The 12,923-nt window shown below is 43.2% G+C and overlaps 1 protein-coding gene across 3 annotated transcripts in view; it reads right to left on the bottom strand.

The window, feature by feature from the left end:
• ARHGAP42 (Rho GTPase activating protein 42) overlaps positions 1–12,923 on the bottom strand; it is a 605,600-nt gene that overhangs the window by 1,639 nt on the left and 591,038 nt on the right. For all 3 annotated transcript variants that reach the window (XM_029602393.1, XM_029602394.1, XM_029602395.1), the window contains 2 exons: positions 5,586–5,648; positions 167–246 (listed from right to left, as the gene is read on the bottom strand). In XM_029602393.1, coding sequence (XP_029458253.1) covers positions 167–246; positions 5,586–5,648 — 143 coding nt within the window. The remainder of the gene's footprint in view (positions 1–166; positions 247–5,585; positions 5,649–12,923) is intronic.

Raw genomic sequence — 12,923 nt, 5'->3', positions numbered from 1 at the left:
ATCAATAAATGCATAAGAAAAGCATTACATGTGAAATGTAGTTTACTAATTGGTAACATATGAGGCAAGAATACCTAAAAGTGCTGGCTAACAGAAGAAAAGGACACCACATTTCTCATTACTGCAAAGGATTGTGCATGGGAAATGGTGCATTCATTCAGCTTACCATTAATAAATATCGCTCCTTGGGGGAAGGACAGTTCATGGCTGTGTTCAGCTTTACAAGAATACATGGCTTTGGCTTGGCTAAAAAAAAAAAAAAAAAAAATTGAGAAAGAAAACGAAAAGTAAGGGAATGGAAAAGTGTAAGGGTGCCAATATCATCATTAACTCTCTAAACGTTTCAGGAATTTTTAAATGTGTACAGGTACAGCTGTGCTTTGCTACTTGTAATTCAAGTTACTTTCTCTGTCCCAAGATTGTTCCAGTATCTTTTGAGCATCTTGCAATTTGTGAGACTTCACAAACTGTACCTAAGTAATATGCAGTGCAGTAATCCCATAGGACGCTGTGCTCTCAAGTAAGGGAGCCGAGGCGAGGAGGGGACTAGAGAGGGGCTGAGTGAGTATTCCTGCTTGTAATGGTCATCGACTTACAAACAAATGCTTAGGACATTTGTATTTGCAGGAACAGAAACAGGCCCAATGCAACATGGACACGCTAAAACTGTGCGCCCAAACTGGGCGCCCGCTTTCCTGACGCGCGTCTAGCCACCTCTCCCGGCGCCCGGTGCAGTAGGGAAAGGAGCCGCTGCGTTAAAAAGGAGGCACTAGGGGGAAACTGTGCACCCCTAGCACCTCCCCGGCATCGGACACTGCGGAGAAGTGGCTGTGCGTGGGATAGGAAAACGGACGCTCAATTTTTCGAGCTCCCGTTTTTCTAACCTGCGCACAGCTAGCTTAACTTCCTCTAACTTAATATTGCCATGATATTAAGTCGGAGGAAATACAGAAAAGCAGTATTTTCTACTTTACTGTTAACTGTAGGGGCTCCTCAAGACTTAATGCCTGCTCTGGGGTAGGCGTCGGGTGCACATTTATTTTTTACATAAGTGGGTAATAGCTAACAGCCTCATCAACATGAATTTACGTGCGATGAGCGCTATTAGCTACACGTGCTGGTTTGGAGATGTGTTTTGGATGCGCTAATCCCCTTATTGCATAAGGGGTCATGGATGCACGTCCAAGGGCTTGTTAACCTGTGCGCTAGGCTCAGCGCATGATATTGCATTGGCCTGAAAGCCACTTTCAGACATGATGTTAATTCAATTTGAGGACCATGTGGCTTTTCAAGACTCTTGGTGCATCTCTGTTATACAAGATAATTCTTAAAATAACTCATAATAAAAAAGAATGAATACTTAAATACCCACATAGTGTTGCGGATTTGGTGCTGGGGTAGAGTGGTGGACACCACCTCTAGGGTAGCACAGGACAACAGGGCAGACTAGAGTGAGGTTGGGCAGTCCGGTGTGGTTGGAGCACGGTATGATGTGCAGGGAGGGCTGAAGATCAGGAATGGAGTGCAGACTGCACTGAAGTACACGAATGGAGTGCAGGCTGGGCTGGAGCTGCGTGGAGGTTAGGGTGAACTTAGGTACTCAGGGACAGACTGGAACACAGGACTCAGACAGGACAGAACCAGACAGGACAAACAGTTCACAAAACACAAAGCCAGAAGGCAACAAAACAACAAGGAAGGACTTGAGAGATAAGGCAGAGATAGGCCTAGAGTCGAGGAAGAGATCCTAGGAGATCTCAGGGCTAGGCAATGAGAGGCCTGGAGCAGGCTGCAAGGCAAGGGAGGTTCAGAAGGCCTGAAGGCCACAGGGCAAAACAAGGCAAAACAGTAATCTGAAGGCCTGGCGTCTACTCAGAGAACTAAGGGAAGGCCACAAGGCAAAGGGGGCGAGAGCAAGGAGCAGAAAAGCACTCAATGCCGAAGCACTGAGGGAAAGGACAGGCAGGGTTAAGCAGGGCAGAAGAGAGATGCCTGGACAGCCTGAGGGATGTGCTCATGGTAATCCCCTGGTGGAGAGGAGGTAGTACAGCAGGCGGAGGCCAGAGACCAGAGATGTGCTGGAGAGTATGGTTCCAAGCAGGGTTTGCTGGGGGTCCCCTGGTGGAAGGGAGACTGCTCAGCAGCCGAAACTGTAACACAGGGTTGTCTGAGACTCAACTCACTGCTGAAGTGGCTTACTGAGTTACAAGTGTTCTGCATCAGTTTTTTACCCATATTCAATAGAATACACAAGTTTCTTCAGCAAGACATGAATGTATTTAATACTGTGTTATTCAAAGAAAAAAAGACAATATTGCCTTTATTTATTTATTTTAAAGAGTACATATAGTCACTCTAAAATCATTTAGAAATGAGAATGCAAAATATGACTTTTGGAACCATAAGGAGTTTTAGAACATACTGATTTCAAGTCAAAGAAAAGGGTACTGAGTGTATACATCTTCACAAAACCGAAACATGGGCTTACAGTAAAAAGATCATGAAGAAAATACAAGCATTTGAGATGTGGTGTTATATAACAATAGGTTAGCTGGAAGTGCATGTTCTCAAATGAAAACGTTCATGAGATGATGAGAGATGAAAGAACCTTGACAGAAGAATTATTCAAAATAAAAACAAGATTTGCTGGCCACGTACTCAAAGGTTTTGGTGGCAAACTAAAATAATCTAGTACTGGAGGATATGTAATATAGGCAGCTGTGACCTATTCTCCTTTGCCCACCACTGCCACAAAAAGACACATTCACAACAATTTATCTGGATTAATAAAGCCCAAACTTTTCTTTGAATTGACAATATTAATATCAATAAGCATTATCTGAGCCATATGCTTTCAGGGTCACACAATCTGTGTCACACATCTGCCTGCCATAGGATAAGTTGAGATGTCCTGTGAATTGATCAACTAGTGCACTGAACCTCCCAATGCAGCCTGTTCGCAGAACATGTACATAGTTGTTCTTGGAATTACACTGCAGTGATGTATATTAAAGGAACATTTTTCTGGACAAATAAATAAGACATTTTGCAATTTCTCTCCTTTTTGAACTGACTTTCATAGGTATTTTGAAACTTTTTACCTCCTCACATCCGTGCTACCAGTTTCATTTTTTGTCAGATTTTGGTTTCTTCTACCTCTGATTTTTGTCTGTTTCAAATATGACAAAATCATCCCCCCAAATAATATGGGAATGTCTTCATTTCAGCCAAACTCCAGTTGTTTAATGTATTACAAAATGGTTTTGTTTTTTTTTTTTAATTATTATCAGTAGCATTTTTCTTTAGCCTATGTATTTCAATAGCAATGGGAAAGGTTTTGTATTTAGGACTAGATTTTGAAATTAAGTTACCCAACTTATATTAAATGTAAAATGACATATAGCACTGAAAAGAACTTTGTCCACCCCAATAAAACAAAACCACTACTCAACTTACTGCCAAATATTTGCTCACCAGTTAACTTGAGGACAAATTGCCAGACATAAAGGCATCAGCCAATGCTCTAGCTGCAAATTACGTAAGTGACGTCTACTACTACTACAATGCATACAAAGCAACTAGGAGAACATCTGTATGGCCAAAAACAAAAACACCAACTGGACAGGAATTCTGAAGTGATGATAATATAATGGTAGTAAAATGAATGCCCAATTTCTTACAAAGCTTAGCACTTGGGGGTCAGAAAGAATAAAGGAGAAGACAAGGACAGATCAACAGTGAGAGCTGTAAAGGAAAAAAGGCTCAAAAGTGTGAAAGGTGAGTGAGGAAGGTGGTGGTGTGGACAGGAGCAGAAAGTAGGAAACGCTAACACACAGATTTCAGCAGGGGCGAACACCCCAAAACAGAGATCGCATTGCAACAGCGGAGAAAACGTGCAAGTTTAAGTTGGAAGCAAAATCTGGGATGGAATGAGAGAAAGTAAGATCTTTATTACTTCCCGTGAGCTCCGTATTGCAATCAACACTGGTGACTTTAATGTTTGCAAATTCAGTTACTAAGAGTGGCAGTGGCGTCCCGTCTGAAGCTCAGGCCAGGCTCTCTTGAACTGGCCACCCAGTTAACTGACATTTTCCATCAATTACTTGACCTGGTGCCAGATGTACTAAGCAACTTTCACACAGACAAAATGGGGACGACTTTGCATACATGGGCCCCATGGATTAGCAGCGACGAGAGGGGTCAGTCAGTTCGTGGCAGGACACGGGCTTACACCTACGTACCAGCCTCTAGCTGTCATATGAGCGAAATCTGAGCTGCTGTCTGCTAAACAGTGGCAGGCGGTGAAATGAAAGATCCAGATAGCACAGATTTCCATGAATAAATGGGGAACTGCTATTTTTCAACAGATGGCAGTGTAAACCAATACTTGCACAGCCAAAAAAAAAAAAATAATAAAATAAAATCAGACAGTAAATACACTTAAAATTAAATTACTGCTATAAACAAACAAGTTAATTTGTCTTTTCTAGCTAATGCATTTCTTGTAGTACATTAATGTAAACAATGAGCATCATGCAGAATATGCAAATGCTGCCGAAGGATGCGAGCACAAAGAAATCTCCTGGGAGGACATGCAGTTAGTGTGCATGAGAACACATACAAATTTCACATGAGTGTGTCCTGTACATACTGCACAATGCAAGGGGATCAGCTGCTGTGCTAAGATCTCAGTGATCCTTACAGGCAGCAATACAGCCCTAACACGTTCTTTTCTTTAAGTTTGTAAATCGTGCTGTTTGTTGTGGTGCTAGTGGTGGTGGGAAGGAATTCCTTGATCAAGTTTATTACAGACTCTAGGGAATGCTGGCAATGAGGTATCAGTACTGGAAAAAGCTCTTTGAATGGGATTGTGCAAGGATGCTCCATCCCATAAAATGGCCTGGCTCCATCCCATAAAATGAGCTGATGCAAAACTACTTGAGTTTAATATATTAGGTGTTGAATAGAACTATTGAAGAAACACTTGGGTTGAAATAATTGAAACTTATTTAAACAACACATTACCCACATCACCGTGACTGGTTTAATGTTTTTTTCATACTTTTGAAAAATGATCATTTGAAATACCATTACAATACGTGCATGACAATACATGAATGTCCAAAGATCTTGACCGCAAATGATTAAAAGACCAGAAGGCCTCCTTTCGAATATCGGGTAGGCACACTGTCAGGCTTGATGATGCAGCATATATAATACTAAAAAATAGCTATTACAGTGTTCATTATAGAAATTACTGTGAGTGTTTGTGAGAGACCGAAAAGATTCTTTGAGGTTTTCCTTTTTGGAAGTTTTGATGTATTATAACAGACTATTACCACTAACCATTTCTGTAGTGCTATTACTTACACACTTCTTTTTGTGTCAAAGAGATGATAATTTTCTTATTAGTTTATATTTTAATTAGCAGCAGTATGATAGTGGTACATTTTATTTTAATATATGTGAGCAACCGAGATTCACTTGATTCATGCCTCATGTGAGCCTTGTACATTCCAGTAAAACTTTTCTTAAAGGAAGTAGCAATGAAAATTATGTGAAGTCAAATTAATATGAAAACCTACCGCCCAGGGCAATCCAGCTTGCTGGAACTGACATTTTCAAACAATTGGGCCCTGGCTGCAACCCTGAAAAAGAAGCATAGGACACTCTGAACCTGTTTTAGGGCTAGCACTTTTATTATACTCAAAAAAATCAAAATGTGAATAACCAGGAATAAGAAAGGGACAGAAAATACACCAGAATCATTTTTAAAAAAATCCAGATACAAGTATACAAAACAGTGCTCTCATGTAACATGACAATTTGCAACTCACTTCTTGGAATAGCTCTTACACTTTTTGCTTTAATGATCTGTTGGTTGCAAATATGTATGTGCCATGGGATGAATGCATTTTCAAAACAATTATACTGTTGGGTTCATTATCCCATTCATTTTGGTGTTGGATGTATATATGCCACAGGGAAAATGATTTTGCTAACTAGGAAGGAAACTAGATTTTAAGAATTTTTATCAGCAATCTACGTATAGCCAGTTCTCCGTTTGGGCTGTTGCCGTCAACCAAGAGTGCTACGGTTTACTGGGGTTCAAGTCCAGTTGAGGGAGGTGTGCTAACTTACTGGGCCCCTAACACAGTCAGTATGTATAAATCCAACAGGCCACACTCCAGCTGAATAATGCTCACATGTGTAGGAGAACTTAGAATAAGACCAAAGAAGAGACTATTTGCAAAAATGTCCGACAGCAGTCAGCCCACTCACTCTCCATTCCTTAAGGGCAAGGCAGAAAAACAAACAAAAAAGAATCCAATTGGTGTTCAAAACAAACAGTTCACTTTAACTTAAAGATGAGTATCCAGGCCAAAAAAGTAAAAATGTGAAAGAGCATCAGGAAAATTAAAGAAAGAAAAATCATGGTTTCCTTGTTCATTCTGTGTCTCCTTACTGGTCTCCTACCTTCTGCACCACCATCCATTTTAAGGAACCCTTCCCCTTGAAGGGTAGGGTAACTGGAGTGTAGTCCCAGCATATACTAGGCAAAGCATGTAATATAACACATAACCTATATAGTTTGACATCCGAACTACGTTTATAAAGCCTACAATATATATGTTAACAATCACAGGAACCTTTTGGAAACTCTGTTAAACATCAAAACTTTGTAAACCGTTGTGATGGCGAAATGAGTACGACGGTATATAAAACTCGATAAATAAATATATAAAGATGGGAAAAAGATCCCCAAGCTCAAAAATCCTCAAAGTCTAATAATTCAAAACATCTCAGTTTGTAAGCCAAAACACTCAAGTCCTTTGAGGCACCTTCCCAAAAGTCAACAATTCTCATCTTCACTGTTGTTGGTCGCTTGGGCAAAATGATCTTTGATTCAGCCCTTCAGGATGCCAGCAGATGCCCTTCCCTCTAGACTGATTAAGGGCCTCATTTTCCAAGCACTTTACCACGTGCGAATGCAAATTAGTCATTTGGTATTCAGGGGGCAGAGCATATGTAAAGCAGGAACCTGTGTGGCGAAACAGCCGCAGTGTTAGCGCGGCTAATAACTACAACTCCAACCTCGCGTTATAGGCCTGAAAAGGACTACCGCCATCCACGATAGTCCCGCTGAGAGAGAGAGAGAGAGAGAGAGAGAGAGAGAGAGAGAGAGAGAGAGAGAGAGAGAGAGAGAGAGAGTGAGAGACTTACTATAGTGCCTATGCCCTACATAGGTATTTTAACCCCTATGGGAGGGCCACCTACTAACTCGGGGTGGGGATTAGGTATGAGCGTCGGGGGTTGGGGGCCACTTTCGCATTCCACATGAGACCTACGGACTGAACAGTGGTCTCTAGTGCAGATTTGCTGGCCGTCGGAGTGAGGACGCTCACTCCAAGCGGAGATTTGGCCAACATTCTCTCCACCTAGCATGTTGTTGCCCAGGTAGAGTGTCCATCAAGCTAGGTAGAGAGAACGTTGCCCAAACCACTTCTTGGAGTGAGCGTCCTCACTCCGACAGCCAGCAAATCTGCACTAGAGACCACTGTTCTGTCCGTAGGTCTCATGTGGAATGCGAAAGTGGCCCCCAACCCCCGACGCTCATACCTAATCCCCACCCCGAGTTAGTAGGTGGCCCTCCCATAGGGGTTAAAATACCTATGTAGGGCATAGGCACTATAGTAAGTCTCTCTCTCTCTCTCTCTCTCTCTCTCTCTCTCTCTCTCTCTCTCTCTCTCTCTCTCTCTCTCAGCCTGAAACAGGCGCTAATGTTTTCGCGAATGGCGAAAACATCGCCGCACACGATGTTTCCCCACTGCACGAAAGAAGCCTCATTTGCATTGGTAACGACGCCCCCTAATGCGTTACCAATGCGATATTGGAAAATAAGGCCCTAAGTCTTCTCCAAACAATTTCTTCAAAAGCAAATTGCACTCCTTATCGTTGAAGTCTCAAAACCCCCAAGAATGAGGCAAGGACCATCCAGAACTCCAATTCTTTCTCTACTCTCCAACCCAATAAATCACTGCGCATGCTCCAGGGGATTTTATACCCCTCTGAAGACTCTCTGAGAAAGCTGGGGGTTACAACCAGGGGAGGACTCTCAAAAAAATCCCTCTTACTACCATGATAGTGACAGTCAAAGCCGGGTAACATACAAATAGGTCAAACAGGTGTCTGTGAGCTGCACAATCCCAAATATTGCTCTAATATAAAGTAGAGTGGCAGCAGTGTTAAGTCTACTTATATGTAAAACGGAGGTCAATAAACAAATGTGTTACATTTGAAGACTCACAGGATGGCCTCCGCACTGACCCCAGACACCACCAGAATCTCTTTGCGGTGGGGATGCCGCCAGCGGATGACTGCCACTGAGGGTGGCACGAAATGCCTGAATGCCGCCATGGACCTGCTCCTCTCTGAAGCCTCCCTACCTGTGTATGACAGGCATGCAGCAGAACTTAAAGGGCCTGTGGTGGAAAAGTCTTGTGGTGCCCTTTGATGACATCAGCAGCCCTGACTATATAAGGGATCCCGGGATGACCGATCAACACTTCAGCAACAGGGCTCCTGCTTAGTGAAGTGCATGTTGCGACTGCATATCCGCTGTTGCTGTGCTCCTGAACTTAAGTGTTCCTGTATCCAGCCTTGCCTTGCCCAGTCTGTCTCAACCAAACTTATCTGGCCCTATAAGTCTCATCTTGTGTCTCCTCATCAGTCTTTGTCTATCCTTGGCCTGATCTCCTGATATGGACCCTATCCTTGGACGTGATCACGCTTGTTTGTTGCCTGTACACAGCGCTCATAATCTCTTCAGTTCCTGGATAACCCCTATGTGTTCGCATCAGAATGGCAACAGCCCCACTCTCTATGCCAGAGCTTTCCAAACTTTTCATGTTGGTGACACACTTTTTAGACAAACAATTTCGGGACACAGTAATTCAGTCTACTAGCAAACCAGAGGTTAAAGGTTAAACGAACGAAATGTATTTCGACAATTTATGTATGTTTCCTTAAATATATACATAATAAAATGTTTCACGACACAACCTATCTTGTGAAAACCTTTTATATTAAAATTATATAATATTCCAAGATTAATGTTATTGTTATAATTTATGAGTAACAATAATAAAACAAAGTTATTCAATTTACCTCTTTAATGAGATGTATGAGCTTGATGGGATGAACACAGCTTTTGAATATTTGGTGTTAATAAAAAAGTCCAAAGGGTCTTCTGCGTAATTTTAAAAAGCTGTCCAGTTTCACATTATAAAATTATTTGATAGCCTCTTTCAACTAATTCTATATGGCTATGAGAGTGAAGTCTGGAATTTATAGGAAGGGACAGAATGTCAATATAAATCCTGCACCTCCAGTTCTGTAACTCTGCATCCACTGAAATTCCCCCAAACAATGGAGCTTGGATGTTTCCCTTACAGCTCATCAGAGTAAAAGATATTTTCAAATTCTGGTGTCACCTCACAGTAACAGCAGCACAAACACCTTCCACTGCCAGGCACATTGTGAGCTAACACAAAACCCCACAAAAAAGACACTCAAAATCTATACTGCAATCCCATTGTAACATAACAGTAATAACACCAGGATTCAAACAACAATAACCCTACCTGTGAAAAAGCAAGGGTAAATATTACACTGGGTCCTAGAATACCAATACACCACCTACTGAAGAAACAAAACAAACCAGATTGCTATAGATTCCTATGCTAGCAGAATCTCTCATCATGGTCACACACAGAGAGCAGAGACAGACCCTCACCAAATACAGAATACAAAATAAAGGAGCACAAATTAGAAAAAAATGAAATGGAAATCCCAAGAAGCCAGACTCTGTGTATTAACAGTGGAAAAACAGAACCACCATTCCTCATAAAACAAATAAAATCAAGAAACATAAAGCATCAGTTATAATAGTAAAACCATATTAATAAAAGAATATTTTAAAACTACTGATAAATAGAATTTCTATTAATTAAAATCATTATATATTTTTTACAATTTCCCAAACACCAATAAAATATTTCAAAACAGCACATATATCAAATAAGACCCAATAATTAAAACTAATAAGGATTTTAAAAGGCCCCTTCTGTCCATACATGGGAGCTCTTGATTTCCAGTCACCCTGATATTGTCAAGGATTAGGAGGTTATCCTCTCTCTCTCACACACACATACTCACATGTCCATTCTCTCTCACACATACACTGTCACATACATACACATTCATGCTCTTATACCCACCATAACCTCTCGCTCTCACAGACACTGACACTCAGACTAAGACACTCTCTGCCCCTCCACACACAACCCCCACACAAACTCTTACTCCCCTGGATTTTCTCATACACACTCATGCTCTCACTCTCTCTGGCTCCCTCACATACACACAAACACACACCCCCAGGCAAGTTCCCAATCATTCTCACACACTGAAACTGACTCCCAGGCAGGCTCCCATTCATTTTCACACCACTCCCTCACCATCCCCCCAGGCATGCACACATTCATTCTCACACACACAGACCCCAGGCAGGCACCAATTCATTCTCACACACACACACATACACCACACACAGGCAGGCACCTATTCTCACACATACAAACCCTAGGAAGACACCCATTCATTCTCATATACAGGCAGACTCCCATTCATACACATGCACACACTAAAGGCAAGACCCCCTCTCTTTCTTTTGCCAGCAACCTCGGAGTCTCTCTCATTCCTCTGCTGCCACTGTCACTGATGCCGCATGCCTATTGGGGAGGCGCTGATTGCTGCTATTGGCACTGAAGCCCATTCTGCTGCCTCCTCTGTGCAAGCCCCGTGGGTTTCCACTTCCCCGTACATTGTGAGATCCGCATAGAGAAAGTGCTACTCTTGCACATTACTAAAGATTATGTGTGCCAATCAGTAAAAAGGTTTTTTTTGTTTTTTTTTTACCTTTGCTGTCTGATCTTAGTTTTGTAATTGGTTGGTCACAGGCTTTTTTGTTCCACCTCCCCTTTCTTATTTTTTTGCCAATTCCTCACATATTGTCTTTTTTTCTATTTCTTTTCTCTCCATCTATCGTTTCCCTCAAACACACAGTCAGGTTCTCATTCTCACATGTTTTCTCTCTCTCTCACACACACACACACAGGCTCTCACTCTCACATGCTCTCTCTCATACAATCATTCATACACACAGTCTCTCACTGGCACATGCTGTCTGACTCTCACATACACAGGCTCTGTCTCACTCCCACATGCTGTTTTGCTCAAGCACAGGCTCTCACTGTCACATGCTCTCTCTCATACAATCATTCATACACACATGCTCTCACTGTCACATGCTCTCTCTCATGCAATCATTCATACACACAGGCTCTCACTTTCACATGCTCTCTCTCATACAATCATTCATACACACAGGCTCTCACTGTCACATACTGTCTCTCTCACACACACACAGCTCTCACATGCTGTCTCTGCAAACATTCAGGTCCTCACCCCCACACACAGGCATACAATCTCTCAACTCAGCTCATACACGTACACAATCTCTCAACTCAGCTCATACACGCACACAATCTCTCAATTCAGCTCATACACGCACACAATCTCTCAATTCAGCTCATACACGCACTCTACGGGCCCTCAGCCTCTCTCTTACCTCTGGGCCTCCTCTTCACGGGTCGCTGCAGGATGGGCTCTGCAGCGGCCCTGGTCTTCTCGGGCCAATCCGCGGTGGGGACCCTGCTACCGGGCCTCCTCCTCTTCTCAGCCCACTGCTCCTCTTCTGCACGTGGCTGACGCTCCTCCTCCTTCCTGCCCACGCGGCTCCGGCAACATTTTTCTTCCGGGGCCGCATGGGCAGGAAGGAGGAGGAGCACCTGCACGTTTCGACGTGACCTTGTTCTTCGGGCCGTGGTGACGTGAGTTCCACCACGGCCCTGTCGATCTTCCTGCTGTGCGTCTCCGGCACAGCACAGCGATACTTTACTACTCAGCTGCTAGTGGGATGAGGTCCACCGGCGGCCGCATTGGCTTCCACTTGCTCCGCCCCATCACGTGCACTGGGCTTGCGCGACACACCGGCACACTGCAGGCGACACACTAAAGTGTCACGACACACACTTTGGAAAGCTCTGCTCTATGCAGACCGGCCTCCTGCATGGAGAACAGATCAGCTTGTATGTGCTTCCCAAGGCAGTCAATCCCGTCATCTTAGGTCTATCTTGGTTCATGCTGAATCAGCCCCACATTGATTGGGGTACCTCACAGATCTCCCGATGAAGCTCCCATTGCTATGAACAATGCCTTTCTAAGGTCTTGCCCATCGTTCCCCTCGCCCAGGCTACCTGGCCTACCACTGCAATATGCAACTTATGCGGATGTCTTTAGTAAACAGCAGGCAGAAATCCTTTCACCACATCATTCCGACTCACCCACTGATTTGATTCCAGGGAAGGTACCTCCCAGGGGTAGAGTCTACTCTCTCTCTCCATGCCAGAAACAGAGGCAATGTCAAAACATATCAAAGAGAACCTAGGCAGGGGGTTCATTCGTCTTTCTTCGTCACCTGCCGGGGTCAGCATCTTCTTTGTTGGGGAAAAAAAAGGTTTGCTATGCCCTTGCATTGATTATTGTGGGCTCAATGCAATTACCAAGAAGAACAGATACCCTCTACCACCAATCACAGAGCTCTTCAACTGCCTCAGAGGGATGCAGATATTTACCAAGCTTGACCCCCGGGGGCATACAACCGGATTGGGATACGAGAGGGCAACGAATGGAAGACCGCTTTCAGTACTAGGAATGGGCACTGTGAATATCTGGTGATATCCTTTGGGTTATGCAATGCCCCTGCTGTCTTTTAGTTTATGGTCAATGAGATTTTTCAT

This window comes from Rhinatrema bivittatum, chromosome 5, assembly GCF_901001135.1.
Source record: "Rhinatrema bivittatum chromosome 5, aRhiBiv1.1, whole genome shotgun sequence".
Lineage (NCBI taxonomy): Eukaryota > Metazoa > Chordata > Amphibia > Gymnophiona > Rhinatrematidae > Rhinatrema > Rhinatrema bivittatum.
The sequence above is the reverse complement of the archived record's forward strand: the minus strand, read 5'-3'. Positions and strand labels throughout refer to the sequence as shown.